At 37.7% G+C, this 19276-nt stretch overlaps 1 protein-coding gene and 1 long non-coding RNA gene across 2 annotated transcripts in view; one reads left to right on the top strand and one right to left on the bottom strand.

The window, feature by feature from the left end:
• Positions 1–16155, bottom strand: part of sv2ba (synaptic vesicle glycoprotein 2Ba) — a 39457-nt gene extending 23302 nt beyond the window's left edge. Inside the window, 2 exon segments of the mRNA NM_001082995.1 lie at positions 7581–8254; positions 16046–16155. Of these exon segments, the coding sequence (NP_001076464.1) occupies positions 7581–8043 (463 nt within the window). The 5' untranslated portion in view covers positions 8044–8254; positions 16046–16155.
• On the top strand, positions 1729–10599 carry LOC141375319 (uncharacterized). The gene is made up of 5 exons (XR_012383185.1): positions 1729–1833; positions 2510–2547; positions 7609–7962; positions 9545–9627; positions 9730–10599. It is a non-coding gene; the product is annotated as an uncharacterized lncRNA (long non-coding RNA).
• Positions 16156–19276: the final 3121 nt, after the last annotated feature.

The following is a 19276-nucleotide window of genomic DNA, read 5'->3' as shown; positions in this document are numbered from 1 at the left end:
ATCAGGTAACGTGTCCCAGCGTCAGTACATTGCTTCAGTCTTTCACTTTCACACTTGTACTTTTAGTGGAAACCTCAGATACTGTTGGTTGTGCACGTTTTTTACCGACCAACCTCCCGCGGAAAAAATTATTAACAGGTGTTAATTTGTGTGCAACTTATCTTTCTTTATTTATGATTTGTTTATAGGTAAAACAAAGACCATATGGGTCAGGTAGTTGAAACGGTAGACTACAAATAATCCATTGTCCATAGCAATGTTTCACAATAGGCATCCACATTGGTTGACATCTCCTAACCCTACTGGCAATGCAATGTATTTCCATTTTAGAGTTAGCAGGGCAATATCTTAAGCAGAAGACACCTCACCAGTTAGTTTAAAATACATCTAATAGGCGACTGAACCTAGACTTCTTGGCTAAAACAAGAATATACTTAATAAAATTAACTTGAATCGTAGTCTACTTACTTTTTAAGGAACTTTATTAAACCCCAACATGCATAAATTGTTGCCTAGTTATTATTAAACATTTTTTTTATCTTGAATTATAAACTTAAATATGCATACCTTTTGACTCAAACCACACAGCCACAGTCCCACTTACACAAACCAAATTTATTGAAGTGTAATTTAATTTATTAGATTTTTAAACTTTCAATATTCTTTTGATAACCTTCTCAAAAATATACTTAAAATGAAAAATAGACTGTCAACAAGTAGACACATTCTCTGGTCTCATTGCTGTTTATGTAGGATGAGAGAGCTCCAGGATTTCATCTACATAATCTTTATTTGTTTTCTGAAAATGAACGAAGGTCTCGGGAGATTGGAACAACACAAGGGGGGTTATTAATAGCACAATTGTTCATTTTGAGTGAACTAACCCCTTAATTTGGACATGATGATATTTAACAAATGCATCAGTATATCACACCTTGTCTTGTCTCTGTCTATAAGTGCACACATCCTCACACACTCAGACTCAAACAGCTAATTGCAGAATGGGATTATCAGGCACGTGTCAGGGATTGTGAACCTACTCGTGGATTACACATCGTACTCGACAGCAGGCAACTTTCATCCCTGACTCAAACTTTTCCTGCTTTAGTCTTACTACGGCACGCGATCCAGGAAACATTCTCATTTGACCTGAGCTGCCATTCTGTCACCATCAGGCTTGGGACATTTCTTAATACTTTTAATTAATTACTTATTAATAAAGGGTATTATTTGTAAAGATCAATTCCAGGGGATTTTTAAACATATAATTACCCCTTTTTATATTAACAAACTGTTTCTGTGTTGTCTTTTATTTATTATTAATGTTGCTTTTTATATTTGAGTAATAGAAGTGCAATCAATCAGTCAAAGCACTCAACAATAGATTTGGTATATTAGCCATAGTTTAGGGACATTTTTAAGAAAACTTACGCTCTAAAAACATTCAAAGTACAGTTTTACTAAAATAAAGCCAACCCCATTTTAACAGGGGTAAATTAATAATGTCGATCTAAGCATTCTGGATCCAAAGACAAAACACGTCATAGCATGAAATTAGTCTAATTATTAGTCTAATTACTTACGTTACGGTCAGACTGAGAAATGAATTAGCCTACTTACATCATCCTCTCAGCACTCATCGTTTTACAATGAGAGAAAATTGCCAGCACATGCACATGTAAACAAAGGTCAGCGCTGACTAATCGCACGACTCTGATTGGCTACTGCGTCCTTAAACTCAACAAAAACGGGTGTGATTGGTTACAATATACGGCGCTGCACACAGAGATGTGAAAAGAAGATGGTGAATATTGCAACTGCCCGGAATCTGATGTAAAAATATGAGGAACATATGGATACTTTTCTTAATGTTAATGATTAACTTTAATATCGACAGTTTTAATAGATATAGCGACATTTGTGTGCTTTATCTGGAATTTGAAGGGCTTTTTTGGTTCATTTGGACTGGATTTAGCTATAAGTCTAAGTTCATTTTCTGCCTCGGGCTCAGGGTGTTAATGTGGTCTGGAAAATAGACCCATTATTAATTACTAACCTTTGATTAATACATACCATATTGTTTAAAAGGTTTAGAGGTATAGTAATGTGTTTTATTGTAGTTTAATAAGAAGTTAGCCTCCATTCTTTCAGCTGATGGTCCAGTGACATTTTTCCTCTCCTACTATGGGAGTCAATAATGACCTCAAATGTTCAGATATTAACATTTGAAGAGTTCAGAGGCAAAAACCTCTGAAAGCCATCTTAAATTTTCTTCCAAAATTTGCATTTTTATCAGGATCCTGTGTGTAGGTTCAGTAATTTTACTTTTATGGCAAAGAAGTTTTTTTCATAGTCTTCGAAATGAAATAACTCAACATAAACAAAAGTGGCTGAGAATAATGCTCGTTTTCGATAAGAATTTCCAATGGCACTTAAAAGTTTACATTTACATTAAATTTACATTAAAAGTCTTAATTTTTCCAAAATATCATCTTTTTTTTTTCAACAGAAGAAGGAAATTCATACCTGTTTGGAGCAAGTTTGATGGTAAGTAAACCATGACAGTTTTTGCTTTTATTTTTCCATCCACAATTACAAGTAGTATTCACTAGTTATGAAAACTTTTCTGTTAAACTTTTTGCCCCCCTGCTTATTTCAGTTAGGAATTGCATTATGGCCTTAATCCCTGCTGTATTGATGCTGTAAGTTCAGCTCTGCAGTTTAACTAAGTGACTATATAGAGTATTGAGTTAGTAGTTTGAAACAATATATTGCCCAATAAATAATATATAAATAATTAAGTCCATAAAATAACAGAAAATACATTATACATTGTATTGTATTTTTATGAAAACTCCATTATGAAGTCTTATCAATCTCATTTAGTTAGAACATGAAGCTGTTACTGCGGTGGCCGAGATCTTAACGCGCTGCAATTTAAGAAAGCACACACAATTACAAAAAACACCAGCAAATTAAGAAAAGATCTTCATCGGTTTGACAGCATACGTGTTGCAAATTCTCACAACGCAAACAAACGAAGAAAACATACTGCACTTTCTCCAACCCAGGCTTATTGCGGATATGTATCCAGGTCTACATTTCTGAGGACAGCGAAATACATAACCTTAGCAGGGCTCGAAATTACTGATGCTCCCAAAAATAGCACCAAAGAATAAAAAATAAAAAAGTGTAGGAGCACCCATCAAAAATGATTGAGCACCATAGCAAATTGTATTTTAGGGGATTTATTGTATTTGAAAACAACATCAATTAGGACTAACAAAAGCAGAAACTAATCTAACTAATGCTGAGATGACTTACTGATATTTGTGTGCAATAATTCCAAAATGTATTTCTTATAATTATTAAATATTAATGACAAAAATTCAATTCAATTCAGCTTTATTTGTATAGCGCTTTTACAATGCAGATTGTGTCAAAGCAGCTTCACATAAATGCTCATAGTAAGGGGATCAGGGTAGTTCAGTTTTTAATTTTTAAGTTCAGTTCAGTTTAGCTCAGTTCAGTGTGGTTTGAAATCATTACTGAGAGTCCAAACACTGAAGAGCAAATTCATCCATGCGTAGCTTTACAGATCCTGGACCATGCAAGCCAGTGGCGACAGCGGAGAGGGAAAAATAACTTCACCAATAGGAGAGTGAAATAAAAAAACCTTGAGAGAACCAGACTCAGTTCAGCACCACCATTTTAATTTCTCCGTTGGCCAAAAGTCTTGTGGAGAGCTGCAGACTCAATTGACAATAAACCCAAATGACAATAATAATAACAATGATACATGAATACATTTCTCATTATCATGCTGCCTTGAATGTGCTTAAATGTGAGTTATCTGCTATAAAAAATCTTACTTTATGAAAAAAAAATTTATGGTTTGCATCAAACAAAAATGAAGCATTGCAGTAAGAAATATTTATTTTGCACTATTGTTTTTATATTCATGTTAAATTAATAAACAATATTTCTGCTACAAAACAAACAAAAGATAGTAAATCATTTCAATTCAATGCTGAAAGTTGCAAAAAAAAAAAAAAAAGAATGGACAAAAGAAGACAAAAGAAATGCTCAGTCTCGTCATGCGCTGATTTTCATTTTTCTGTGTTCGTGGAAAAGCAGGCGAGTCAGCCAGACCAATATATGAGCAGGCAGAGCAGGATTCTCGCGGTGACCACTGGCGCAATACCGCTCTTTGTTATGAGCTGCAGTTTAAACTTGGTAAAGGCGAACTTCTTTGGCCATGATATGTACAGTGATAGATTTTACATTTAGCGGACGTTTGTGCTGAACACGCAGTAAAATGCAACCCATAAAGATTCGGGCACCTTCTCTGAAAACACTCGATTGAACTCGGCTGGCAGTTCAACATTCACCACCTGTCAAGATCGCTGTCATCGACGCCATTATTTGTAACTATAGGTGGGGTTTGCAAACCTGTTTGTACTTTACACTCTTCAGCCATTTGCATTTCCCCGCCGTCACAAAAGCTCCCTGTTTTTAGATAAAAATCAAACCAGGTCGCACTACAAAAATTATATGCAGTCGCATAAACGCTCCCAAATATATCATGAGGTCACATAGATTAAATTTCGGGCGCATATGCGACCAAAACAGTCGCAATTTTAAGCCCTGCTTAGGTACGTCTGTTAGCAGTTTTTTTTTTTTTTTGCGAATCCTCCAGAAGCCGCTGTTTACGCTTTTTGATGAATACAAATTTCTTTCATGTATCCTCTTCTAAATCCACCTGAGGGCACAATATACTCTTCAGCCGACAATGCCAGCTTGCTGTCGCCTAAATGAGTGACCCACTGACCCACCCACCCCCTTTCCTAAACCTAACCAATAGTGTTTACAAAAGCAGTCTAGAAAAAGAAAAGTGTCACTGCCGCGTGATTTCACCATGTCTTCAGCCTGTTGTTTATTTATTTATTTTTTGTTTTAACTGGTTTCTGGAACTGTTCTTCGCCAAACTCAGACCCTGTTGTTGTGGTCAGCTCCACTTTGAGTCCCAAGCCAGCCAATGGACTTGGTAACACCAGAAAAGCCATAAGTATGGAGGTAAGTGGTCAGCTGGTAGCGCTAAAGATAACAGAAGCCATCAGCGCCCCATAGTGTTCGTTTTAAAGATTAAATGCAGCCAGACGTACCTCTGGCTACATAATTCGTGCTCTCCAGAAATGTAGACAGGGGCAGGTATCCACAATGAGCCAGTGTTTATTTTCTCACAACACATAGCATGCAAAACAACGTAAATGGGCACCCAAAACTGTTATGGATCAGGCTGGGATTTGCTTATTGTGCCATGACTATTGCTCAGTGAAGTTGTAGGTGATCTTTGAAAGGTATTTTGTTTATCGTAACACCCTGATTACACAATTCCCTTGTCTTTTGTATATTAGGGTGCTTTCACACCTGCCTTTAGTTTGGTTGAATCGCACAAGAAATCGTTTTCCCTCTTGGTGCGGTTTGTTTGGACAGGTGTGAATGTAGCAATCGTACTCGAGTGCGCACCAAAAGCAGACCAAAAAAACGAACCATAGAGTGGTTTGTTTGTGGTGATATTATTTCAAACGAACCTTGGAGCGGTGAGACTTTGATCCGAACTAAAACGGACTCAACCACAAAAAAGTGCTGCGCCTTTTGGGACTAATCTAGCTGCCGTAGTCTGATGTGCGGTGCAGTATGGGATGTGGAGGAAAAATGTTTGTTGACAGTGCATTACCAACTATTTTAAACAGAGAGAGAGAGAGTAGGGGGGGGGGTGGCATTGGCTGCGTCCGAAACCGCCTACTACTCAGTAGGTACTGCATTTGAATTTAAACGTACTACTCGGCCGTTAGAAAAGTACGTTCTATACAGTATGAATGTGAAAAGTATGAATGGATTTCAGACATACTACATCCACCATTTTGTCATGGTCACGTGACCTACGTGCGTCAGTTGCATTGCTTTACTTCTATTCATGAATTCGCTCGCGGGGCATCATGGGATAGCGCAGCATGCATGTGATGCGCACTCCAGAATCTCGCTGGAAGTAGTAAGTCATCCGGGTACTTTTCGCATACTGATTTTAGAATCCTATGAATTCGGACATACTACTAGGCTCGCATACTGATTTTGGCGTACTATATAGTATGGAAGTATGCGGTTTCGGACGCAGCCATTGCCTGATGAATCGGTAATATTTCCGGAAGATGAGCATGTCGCAGTTTAGCTAAATTAATTTACTCCTCCTCATAAAGTCACTTGCGATGCGCCTTCGCGTTTGCAGTGCATTAAAACATTGTTTTTCGGCCGCGCTTCATTCTCGAAATGTATAGTTTGTTTAAAGTGATGTATACAAACAATATAGTATACTATGAGCAGGGATACAATCAGCCAGCCCAGTTGTCCCTTCATAGTAAAAAGACACATTTTGTGTCTGCCGGTTTGTTTACTTGCGGGAGTTCCATTGGCTTTATCCCTCATGTTAATTCTGACCAATCGTAAAGCAGTTTAGAAAATACGTTCAATAACATCTGGCCAGTAAGTGATGTGGATTTTGTCACATGACTGCATTTTGTTTCTTTTCTACTGGTTCGGACCAAAGCAATCAGTGTGCTGTGAAAAAGATCTAAAAGCAGCAGAAGAATGCTACAATGTGTCATTTGTGGTCCTTGGTCCAGAACAAATTAACCGAACCACAGATGGGAAAGCACCCTTATTAGCCTCAATAACCACAACCTAAATATCTGGGTGTTTTTTGGGTCCTCTTGAAAGATTTCCATTTTAATCCAAGCTGTTTGCATGTGTTACGAGCAAATACAGAGAGTATTCACAATGAGTAAATGGATTTTCATTGTTGCCAAATACACTTTCCAGGCCAAACTGTCTAAAACCCTCCAAATTGCACACACACACACACACACACACACACACACACACACGCTAAAAACTAAAATTTATAGCACACACTTGGTTGTTTTAAGGAGACCTAAACCTGTCTGGAATTTGCTTATTGTGCCATGACTATTGCTTAGTGAAGTTGTACATAGATGATCTTCGAAAGGTGAGTATTTTGCTTATTTTAACACCCTGATTGTATGATTTCCTTGTCTTTTGTATATTATCAACCACAATAACCGTAACATAATCCAGGTTTGTCACCTTTTTGGGTCACCTTGAAACATTTCCATTGTGTTCAGTGCTATTTGCATGTGTTGTGAGGAAATCAGAGCATATTCTTAATGTGTTTGTGTTGTGAGAAAATGCAGCATGTTTACTTCATTTGTTTGCGTTGTGAGAATTTGGTGGTCACAATGAGAAAACGTTAGTCAGTTTTGCCAGATACACTTGAATGTTTCGAGGCCAAACTGTCTCTAATGCACAGAAAATAAATAAAAATAAAAATGATTACACACACTTGGTTTTTGTTAAATATTAATAAACATAAAATGCGCTTTAAAAACATCCAAACTGATGCATATTTGCAACACGTATTCTATCAAACTGATGGAGTGCTTTCTTAAATTGTAGTTAAGATCTCTCAGTCACCGAATGTATCTCCAGGCTATTTTACTTACCCAGCATGCCCTTGTCTGCATTGGACAGGCACATGTCTTTCTCAGCACTGGGCAGAGCGAAACTCACTACGAAACACTCCACACCGTCAGCCATCAGGGCCAAACCCAGCACGGTGAAGAGGGTCCACTGAAAGCGTCCGTGACCGCAGTCCTCCATGATGCTTTCATACTGATCTGGCAATGTTTCCTCCTCCACCTCTGCTGCCATTCTGGCCTTCATCCGGGCCTCCCTTCGGGCTGCTCTCCGCGCTTCCTTGATCTCATCTGGATGTGGGACACCCTGGTACTCTCCCTCGTACATCTGATCGTCCTCATCATGGCCTTCGGTGGCATCACTAGCAGCATCATCCTCTTCCTGGCGTGGATAGTCTGTTTGATAGGGGTAAGTGTATTCTCCTCCCTCCCCATATGTTGGATATGCTTCTCCCTGCTGGTTTATATTGTTTTGGTAAGGGTCATCCATTTTGGCTTGAAACGTGTTATTCTTATTTTGTAGACCAGAAAAATGCTAAATGAGCATAATCCTCAGAAAACCCAAGAGCTTTTGGTGACAGATGCAAATCCAAGATGGTCTATTGATATAAAATGCACCTCAGTTAAATTAAGGCCTCAGTGTTTTTTGATGATAATGAACTATTTCCCTTTGGTTGGTTCCGCACAAGGCCACATTGCACCTGAAAGTAAAAGAAAAGAGTTAGAAAATCTTAACTTACTCTGTATATTTTTTAGCTTAAGTCCCTGATTTATCAGGGGTCGCCACAGTGGTTTAAACCGACAATTACTTTGGCAAATGTTTTACTTCTAGCCACAACCCAGCACTTGAAAACACCCATACACTTTCACATTCACACACACACTCATACCCTATTGTATGAGCCAATTTTGTTTTCATTGATCGCACAACACAACTTATCCTGTTTGAGTCAATCGTTTGTCTTATGTTAGAGAATCACACATTGTTTTATTAACCAGTATGAACTGCTAGGGAATTACTAGGATCCACTTTATACTTGTTGCACACTTTGTCTGATTTGTTAAAGGTACTGTGTGTATGTTTTTGACTCTTCTGAAGCATACAAATACCAAAATATGTTTGCAGATATTTAGGAAACATGCTAAGTGGACATTCTTGCAACCCAAGTTGCCTTGTTGGAAAACAACATATTTAATTAATTAATTAATTCATTCATTCATTCATTCATTCATTCATTCATTTATTCATTCAGAAAGGCTCTTAAAGCAGGTGCATATGACTGAAATGTGACCTCCGGTGGTCAGTAGAAGACTATGATATGAGACACAGATTCAGAGTTCCACTTGAGATTATTAAAGGAGCAGTGGTGACTGTCTTCAGAAACATTTTTTGTTGTGCTGGTTGAAAGTCTCTTTACATTCCAATAGTAATGATTAAAGTTAATAAACTCCAAATGTATTTATATGTATTTTTATATTCTGGGTAAGGCATGAAACTCAAAAATGTTCATCCAATTGAATATCGTCAGGCCGATAATTCCCATAATTCTGATAAGCAGCCCAAACTGTCTGTCAGCAAATGCAGATTTGTACAACTGCGTACCCGTTCACGCAGATCCGCCGTTCACGTATACAGTGGTAAAACTTGCTGAATCAAAACTTGTTAAAATCCTGACTCAATATTGGAGTTACTTTTGCAGGCTGGAGGAAGGTATGGGAGGTAGGGCAGATAGACCGTCATTCCCTATACTCTCTGTGGCCAGTCCGCCCCTGATAACCACCCAGCATTAGAGTGTACACTGGTCACTAATTGATGCCAGTTGAAAATGAAGACTGACAATTGTACTAAACTACCCAACAGACACAAAGCATCATAAAATGATAATATTTGATTAGATTTAATTTGTAATATTAGGTGAACAATATTCAATGTATGTTGTTTTGACATCCAGTTATTATGTCAAATGATGTTGATATTTGGTTGTTTTTAGGTTGCGTTGGTAAGTGATCAAAATCCAATGTCCAGCCAACATCTTAAGCCAGTTGACATCAAATACTGACATTGATTCTTCAGGTATGGCAACCAAAATCCAATGTTTGATAGATGTAATAGTGATAACGTCCACACATTGTCAAGAAGTAACATCATTAGACGTTGATATGTGGTTGCTTTTAGGTTGCGTTGGAAAGTGACCAAAATGCAACATCTGTCCAATGTTGGACACTGACTCGGCCTGACATTGGGTTCTGACGTCAACCCAATTTTCATTTCCAACCAAAATGCAATGTCTGACATCATGTTGACTTGACTTGTAGTCTCTTTATGCTACATTCAATAAAAACAATTGTATCTCCATACAGTGATTGGGCTGATAAAAGCACTGATGTTAGACCTGTTTGACATGTATGTGACAGAGTTCTATAGTATAAAAATATGTTTTTTTCTGGAAATTACATGGGAGCCTATCACGGTTTCCAATTCAATGATGCGAATAGACTTATGCGCAAAACTAGAATATTGCATAAATCATTTTCAAGGTCAATTAAGCAAGGTCCTATAATGAAATGCATAACCATAAACAAGCAAAAACACATTTGAATCACAAAATAAGGAAACGGTGTTGAGTGTCCGAATGCAATTAGCAAAGACGTAAGATGTGCTTTTGCATGAATATGAGCCATCTATAGCTTTTAATAATAGGAGCTGTCAATGAGATGTTTACAAACACTGGCTACATTCATTACTGTAACTTCCTCTCTTCTCGTGCTGTCATGAGAGTGTCTGATACAAGGCGATAATCCTGTATTCTCATTGGTCAAGACTGGAACTCATTATAAGCTCCCTACTTATCCAGCCCAAGCCATTTGATCTGACCACGCCAGAGACGGGACATCCTGAACATTGCATGCCTAAACAATCATGCATTTGTACATTCGTTATAGACTGATATCATTGAAACGAAATGAAGCACATTTAATGAGCATATAGTTGATGAATAGGTAGTAAACAATTTTAAAGAAATAAAGAAAAGAAATTTTAAAGGTTCAGGACACCCCGGAGAACTTTTTTTTTATATTAACAGATGTGTGTGTGTTGAGCATCAGTTAAGACAATGTTAGCACCTGTCAGCTTTAATTGTGGGGAAAACTGGATAATTTTGAGCTTTTGTCAGCTAATTTCAGCTTCCGGGTTTAAAATGATTTTTGGGGCAGGATCAAAATCGGCGACGTAGCGCAGAACTGCAAGTGCAATGATGACACGTCGGTTTCTCATTATTATTCATAGCGGAGTTTTCTTATCCTATGAGAAGAGCCGGCTGCTTAATTATTCATGAGATCTGCCAGACCTGCCAGTGTCAAGCCCGAGCTGAGAGACACGGAAACCACGGCACAGTATTTAGCCGTTCATGAAGGCTCATATGCGTTTGTTTCCATCATCCACAGGGTTTGTTGCATGTTTTCCCCCGCGATCTTGTCAGGGCCGATCATACAGCAAAGCTGTGTGTGTGCTGCTAGCATTTTTGTCGGGAGAGCAGCACGAGAATTAGAGAATGGCGGACGCTGCCTTTTATCAGGAGTTTGTTCACATTCAGACACATCACTGTGCTGCTGTGTTTGCCTAAATCCTCCAGATTACCAGCAGGGCTAATGGTTAAAATAGACAGGTCAGGAGACCTGCTGCACTGAGTCTGCTGGATACGTTGATTGAGGGAGAAGTCCTCATTTATAGTTTACATGAACACAGTTATCTTTATAATGATATAAATTGTGGTTGTCTGTATATGAAATTACGAATAACAAATGTAGCAGGGCATTAAATCACTGTTCATTTCTTTGCATTTTAACTTTGTAAACTATAAACTCATGCGTCTCCTCTTTGTGTCTCATTTTGTGAGCTAACTGACAACAGCAGTTATTCGCTCCCTTTCTCCCCTGCTGGCCACGCCCACTCCTGCCCGATGCTCGCGGAGCTCCACGCCCATTAATCATGCATCTTTTGAAAAAATTCTGAAGTAGACTTTAACCGAAAGAGGGGGGTGTCATGGCCCTTTAAGGGTCACTATATCATCATATAATAAAATGTAAATATGTTAAAAATTCTGAGACAAAAACGTAACAGGTGCTCATGATGAGCTTCATTTTCACTTTAGGCACGTCTTGATTTTTTTTTGCAGAGATAAAAATAAAAATGCTGGGTTATTTAACCCAAACTGGGTAAAACATGGACTAACCTAAACACTAGGTTAAATTCACCCATGGTCACTCTGGATACGTACCCCTATATACATTTCTGGAGAGTGCCAAATATTTCTCACGAGTTATGTTTTTTTGCAGTTTTTGTTTCGGCGAATCCACCAGAGGCCGTTGTGTATGCTATTTGAGAGCTCAAATTTTTCTCTCTTTCTTGTACACAATAGGCTGCTGTTAACTGACTGAATAGTACGAAAACTTATTTTATTATAAAAAATATTCCTTCAGGCTCTGGCAACCTGGACTTGGATTTGTTTTGATCCAGGGGTGCAAACACTGTGTGTTAAACTTACATACTGCACCTTTGAATAAGAACAGACTCATTAGTTGATCATTTTGAAATTCCACTATTGATCACACAGTATGCCTGAAATGTGCACTACATTGGTTTTGCTGTAGGGTTCATTCACTGAAACGAACATTCGTTTAAATTGATTTTTATTTGAGAATCGCTGAAAAATGTTTGGTTGTTATAACAACCGATAGTGTTTTAAAAAGGCACAGATTGACCAGCGCCCACCCACTTCCATAAACACAACCTACAGTTTTAGAAAGGAGTCCAAAAATAGAAAAGCCCTCGCCTGATTTTTACCAGGTTTTCAGATTTGACCACATTCTCACCCTGTTATTTAATTGTTTATTTTACTTTTTGGCTTCTGTTCTTGTCTTACACCTGCTTTCTAGAACCCTTTTCACCAGACTCGAACCCCGTTGTTACGGTCAACTCCACTTTGCGTCTAAAATCCTCCAACGTGGCGAGCCAACGGACAAACTGGTAACAAGAGAAAAGCCGTCCACACAGTGGTAAATGGTCAGCACGTAAGCACTAAAGGAACAGCGTCATACCACCCCGTAGCTTTGTTTTAAAAACTAAATGCAGCCATACGTACCACATAATTCATAATCTCCAGAAATGTATATTTGACATTTTCAAAATGAGCCTGTGTTGGTTAATTTCTAGCCTATTCATTTCATTAAGGCGACGCAGTGGTGCAGTAGGTAGTGCTGTCGCCTCACAGCAAGATGGTCGCTGGTTCGAGCCTCGGCTGGGTCCGTTGGTGTTTCTGTGTGGAGTTTGCATGTTCTTCCTGCATTCGCATGAGTTTCCCCTGGGTGCTCCGGTTTCCCTCACGGTCCAAAGACATGAGGTAAAGGTGAATTGGGTCGGCTAAATTGTCTGTAGTGTGTGAGAGTGTGAATGAGTGTGTATGGATGTTTCCCAGAGATGGGTTGCAGCTGGAAGGGCATCCGCTGCGTGAAACATATGCTGGATAAGTTGGGAGTTCATTCCGCTTTGGCAACCCCAGATTAATAAAGGGACTAAGTTCAAAAGAAAATGAATGAATGAATGAATGAATGAATGAATGAATGAATAATTTAATTTAAAAAAATTACCCCAGGTAATCCTGGTTTAACAAACATTGTTAATCCTGTAACATCATTCCAGTTTAAAAATGTAATCCAAACCTGATAACCAGCCTGATCTGAATAAGAAACACAACTGTTTTACATTTTGTAATTTCAGTAGATAATTTGTACAAATTCAAGCAAGTACAGTTGTATGAAAATGTACCATTTCAAAAGGAAGCGTGGCACCAAACCCAACCCAACTGCCATTAGGGGGTATTCATATGAATTTGCCACTTAATGAAAGTGTCACTCTAAGTAACTTTGCTCTAAAGCCTGGTTTATACTTCTGCGTCAAGTGATCGGTGTGACCCACGGCACCTGCCTTGCACGTAGCCGTGCATTTATAGTTCTGCGCGCTGCTTGTGTTGCTCTGCAATAACACTTCAGAAAAGCTAGCTGGCAGTAGGTATTTATGTTATGTCGTGTTTCTTTGCTGATGTTTTGTTTTTCTAAACACTACATTAATGTAAAAGTAGCTCAAACTCGCTCACTATAAGGCAGGAACTGGCGAAAGTGCAACAACTTTAATTTAATCATAAGGTAAACACAAAACAAAAGTTTTCACCTTGAGCTCCTTCACACTTGCTCCAATGGGTTCACACATGTCAGCGCTACCAACCCGACCAATCACAGAACTTGCGCTACGCGTCGTTGTGACGTGTTGTTACATTTTTTGAGAGTTGCGCATCAGCGATGGCCACTGCGAGAGTCATGCTTCCATGCATCCGCGTGTGCTTGACGCAGAGGTATAAATCAGCCTTATACCTAACCCTAACTGTAAATTATTTCTAAAATTACAATATGAAAAAATATTGGTTCAAAACAATGAAGCACATAACCCTGATTGTAAGCCTAAATTTACAAACATGTCCTATGAATTTGATTGGTTGATCAGATTGTTGTTCTGGAATCAACATTGATGATATTCTAGGAACCTGTGGCACTTTTGGATAAGGTTTCACACTAGAAAACTTGGTTTTCAGTGATAAAATAAATCAAACTCATTTATGTTTTTAGAAATATGTGGATGAAAAAAAAAGATTGTCACTTGTTAAATTTATGATTTTACAATTGACTTTTTAATATTAGGAGCTGTAATTTATTGAAGTAGGTTTCAGACAATATATAAAGTTAAATGTAAAAGTATTAGCACTTTTTGTAACGAGATTAATGGATGACAAAGAAATTTAAAGCATTTACTGCATTTTAAATTATGACATACTAATTATATTCCCTGTTGTCCTGTGCAACGGTGAAAATGCAACGTCACAATGCAACACCCACACACGTCCATATGCACTGGATCAAAATGTACAAGTACTATAAAGACAGTCTGCTTTTCTTGTGCTCTGAACGTGTGCCATATTTCCTCCTGCTTTCCAAGTGAGAGCTATGCTTTAATCCAGCTTAAAATCCAGATGAATTTTATTCATTCCCAGAAGGCCAGATTAAAGGGTGACGAACATGTCTCTTTATTAAATAATCAAACTGCAGAAGTTTAAGACCAAAGCAGATCCATGGATTGGACTGGTTTGCAAAAGGCAAAAATGTAAATGCTTCAACTAAACATTTTGAAGCACACAACAAAACTCATTCTTCCCCCAAACACGCCAAATATTAAAAGCAGTTGAAAAGGGATTACTGAGCGAACACATAGTATCCTGTCTCGACCTGATCTGATGGTTGCAGATGGCCGTTACGTAACTTCAGACTTATGCTGTGACAAAATAAGCTAAAGCAAACGGCCTTGCAAAATGCAATACGTTAGGGGCTGTATTACCCATTAAAGGATTAGATTATGATAGTCATCCATTTATAACATGCAGAATGCCTCGAAAACCTGGTCCAAACATACGTCATGACATAATGTTAAATTAAATGAAATTATAAATAAAGAAATGTGAACAGCTTGCTTCCCATAACATGCTATTCTTCATCTAAATTCAATAATGCATGCTTCTAAACTAAAAGCAATAAATATATGGACACATCCTGTTAGTCAGGTGATATGCCCATGTATGGCAGAAAGTGCACATGCTGTGGGTGGGGCTTTGGGGATGTCACTCCTGGGTGGAGACGGAGACGGAGGGCAAGTCTGAAGGGCACGTTCGCTTAAGCATGTCACCTGTAAAACTATTGAGAAGCCTATAGATATTTACACTATATCAAGATATTTTATTTAAACTCTTAATTCTTGCATATTATAATCATTAGTTGTCATTATTTGGCATTATACACCTTATTAAAACAGCAGGTTGATTGATAAACAGAGTTTAAATGAAATTCCATTCTATTATGGGTGCATTATATGCCTCTCCATTGCTAAAAATGCTCTAAACGAGTACAAGATGACACTGATGTAGTTATCAGGATAATATTTTGTATTTCTTATTATACTTTTGCTCTTACATTGTTATTTTATGCTATATCAGATTGCAAGGAAACACATTTAAGTAGCTATTTTTATCTTATTGTGTGTAATGTCACTGGAGAACAGAAAGCACTCACAATGCCAATGTCTAAAAGTCAATAATAACTGATTGTAAATAATGAAAGGCAACATGTCCTGATGTACAGTGGAGCTTTTCCATCAGCTTTATAGATCTGCAAATTACTAATAGAGCTACTTTAACAAGTGTAAACCTAATCTCTGCTTATGATTTGGAGTGTTGTGATCTATACGGATGTGCTCAGTTTGTCAGTTGAAGCACTACAGACATTTCAAGTTTGAAGTATTGACCAAATGCAGTCATCTATGAAGCATAATGTAAAAGCAACGGCAAAGCAGTTTTAAAATAGCTAAGCGTTTGAGTTAAATTGAAGGAACTTACCAGAATTATAATTCCTTGCTGATATAAATTAAAATCCAAAGGAAAATCCTGGCAGAGTTTCAGAAGGCAAGCCCTACATGTCACCTTAACAGGAGGCTGTTGGGCAGACCAGAGGATTATGGGTCGACCTCATGATCAGCGCCTCCGGCTCATCCAGATGGAATCTCCCTACGCTTGATGCTGTCAGACCAAATGGTAGAGTCCAGTTTAAAGAACACAGGCTGCCACAATTAACCAAACCCGAATATCAGGGTGGAATCTGTGCAATGCATATTTGTGACCCTGAACCCTGGTGCCAATGATTGGAAATTACCCAGTAAGCATTTTTGTTTTTAAAAGATGTCTAATAGATGTATAAACATAGCTGTCTTGGCTAAATTTGAGCTGTCAGTAAAAATCCAACAGACGCCCAAGAATAGGCCAAAACTAGTCATGAAGTAAACAGAAATGAATGACTACATGTAATGGAGGCCAGCTAGTAGATGCTGTGCAGGTAAACCTCACCCCTCTGACCTCTAAAGGTGCAGTAGTGACAGATGCTAGAGGGCTTGGTCTTTAGTCTCCTTGTTAGAGCAACTGACTCCCATGCAGAAAGTCGCCGGTCGATACCAGCTTGAAGCGGGTTGGGTGGCATGGGACCGGCAGGGTTACAAACACATATAAAGCCTGCCTAATGTGTCTATTTGATAAATAGTTTTAGGCAATTCTTAGATATCTATTAGATTTTCACTGACAGCCCACGTTTGGCCTTGCTTTAGCCAAGTTGTCTACATTTAGATGTCTATTAGATGTCTAGTAAACACAACATTGTTTGCTGAGTAACATTTATGCATTTTCTGAAAGCTGAACAAATATGCTTTCCATTAATTGATACTTTATAAGGATAGAACAATATTTGGCTGTAATACAAGATCTGGAACCTGAGGGTCTAAAAAAATCTAAATAATGAGAAAAGTTATACAAAATGACTTTCTCATCAATGCATATTCATTCATTCATTTTCCTTCAGCTTATTCCCTTATTTATCAGGGGTCACCACAGTGGAATGAACCGCCAACTATTCTAGCATATGCTTTGCGCAGCGGACACCCTTTCAGCCACAACCCAGTACTGGGAAACACCAGTACACTCTTGCATTCACACACACGTTTATACAATACAGCCAATTTAGTTAATCCAAATCACTTATAGCGCATGTCTTTGGACTAAGGGGGAAACCCACATGAACACAGGGAGAACTTACAAACTCCACATACTAATGTCAACTTCTCTATAGCTGGGACTCAAACCAGCCACCTTCTTGCTTTGAGGGGAAAGTGCTACCCACTGTGCCGCCCCACAATGCATATTACTTAACAAAAATTGGATCTTGATGTATTTACAGTAGGACATTTACAAAATGCCTTCATGGACCATGATCTTTACTAATGATTGCCAGCATAAAGGAAAAATATATAATTTTGGCACATACAAAAACAACTGGTCACATTTAGTACAATTTAGTATTTTAAGTGCCTTAAGTAGATATTGTCAGTAAAATAAAATATTAGGATAAAAATATTCACAGTTTCTAAAAAAATTATACCTGCAAGAAATAATTACATAATTTTATTTATGGTTAACAACATCAAAACAGCTCTTATTAGAGTCACAAATGACTTGCTTTCATTATCCAATTGTGGTCATATTTCTCTTAGTTCAAATCTTATTTATTTGATCTTTTCCACAATTTTTTTTTTTTTTTGGAGTACCACAGAGTTTGGCATTAGGACCATTGCTTTTCACCATGTACAAGCTACCCTTCAAATTTATCATTGGGAAACATTAAATTTGTGCTTACACAGCTTTATATTCCTTTCTAAACCTAAACCAAAAACAACAAGAACGGGTTGTGCTTTTTGATAGCTATCTGTCTGTCTTTTGAAATCTACATTTCTCGTATTTGTAAAACTGCAGTTTGAAATTGCCGTCAATTTAAATTAGTCCATAACCTCAAGGTTCAAATACTGTAAATGCATGCTATCCATTAATGTTAAGCAATCACCGGGAACGTATACTGAATGAAAAAAATACAAAGACACTTTGACAATAAATTAGATGAAGCACAAATTATAACCTATAGAGAAGTAAAACTTTGACTCAAAGTGTAGTATTTTCAGAAAAATAGTTATTTCTCCATAAATACAAGGATCAATGACATCAATGACACATTATGGATTAACAAGCTGCGGTAAAATGCTAATTTCCGGTCAGGCTCAGAGTTAGTTTGTTCAACCTGCTATGGGACAGAGTTACCGTGGGTAGATGTCTTGCACACAGTAAATCTGCCTAATCCCGCAGCCAGTAATTCTGCTGCAAAGAGGATTAGCTCCACCCCAACAGAACCATTGGCTATTTTTAGATCACATATTCCCTGTGTTTTGTCCACACTTGCTCCACCTTTTTTACTTTCCCCACCCACCAGTTTATTGCAGTTGCACCCTGCCATAAGACTCACATTATCTTCACAGATTCTTAGTTTAATATGGTTGTTATCAAACATTGTTTGGCGGCAGACCACTTAAACAGTTAAAATATGCATACATTTAATATCCTGTCTTGATTCATTTGCTTTGTTGTAATGTCAATGATTATACAACTGCTATTTTTCAGTAGCAACTGACTGCTCAGATACGTTTGCCTAAACTTGATAACTTAAGAAAAATTATATATTATATATATAAAAAAAAATAAAATTAACTGTACATTAACTGTAACCTTCTCAATAACAGAACAAGTTTACTTCACTATATTGCTATTCTAATCCTATTCAAATTATATATTGTTGAAAAGGTCTAAGACTTAAAATTAAAGTCTTCTGAAAACATATTTTTCCGCTGTTTTTGTGTTTTTTGGAGACTAAATTCAAATCAAATATCACCAATTTTCCCATAATACTTTAGAATTTCATGTCTAATTTACAAAAATCGCAAAAGAATGTGAAACATGGTTCAAACCTGTCATGCCTGGTACTGTGGACAAACAACATTGCACTGACAGCTCATTTCTTAATAACAGCTTCAAATTTGCAGTTTTATTTGTTCAGATATATAACTTTGATTATCATATAAAGGTACTGTATGTAAGTTTGACTCCAGGCAAACGCAGGCTGCCAGATTGACCACACCAACAGGAGCAAGCCTGACTATTGAGTCTAAAGGTTGATTTAAACTGTTTCCTAACTAAAAGCAA

Source organism: Danio rerio, chromosome 7, assembly GCF_049306965.1.
Source record: "Danio rerio strain Tuebingen ecotype United States chromosome 7, GRCz12tu, whole genome shotgun sequence".
In the NCBI taxonomy this organism is placed as follows: Eukaryota; Metazoa; Chordata; class Actinopteri; order Cypriniformes; family Danionidae; genus Danio; species Danio rerio.
This window is presented reverse-complemented; position numbering and strand designations above follow the sequence as displayed.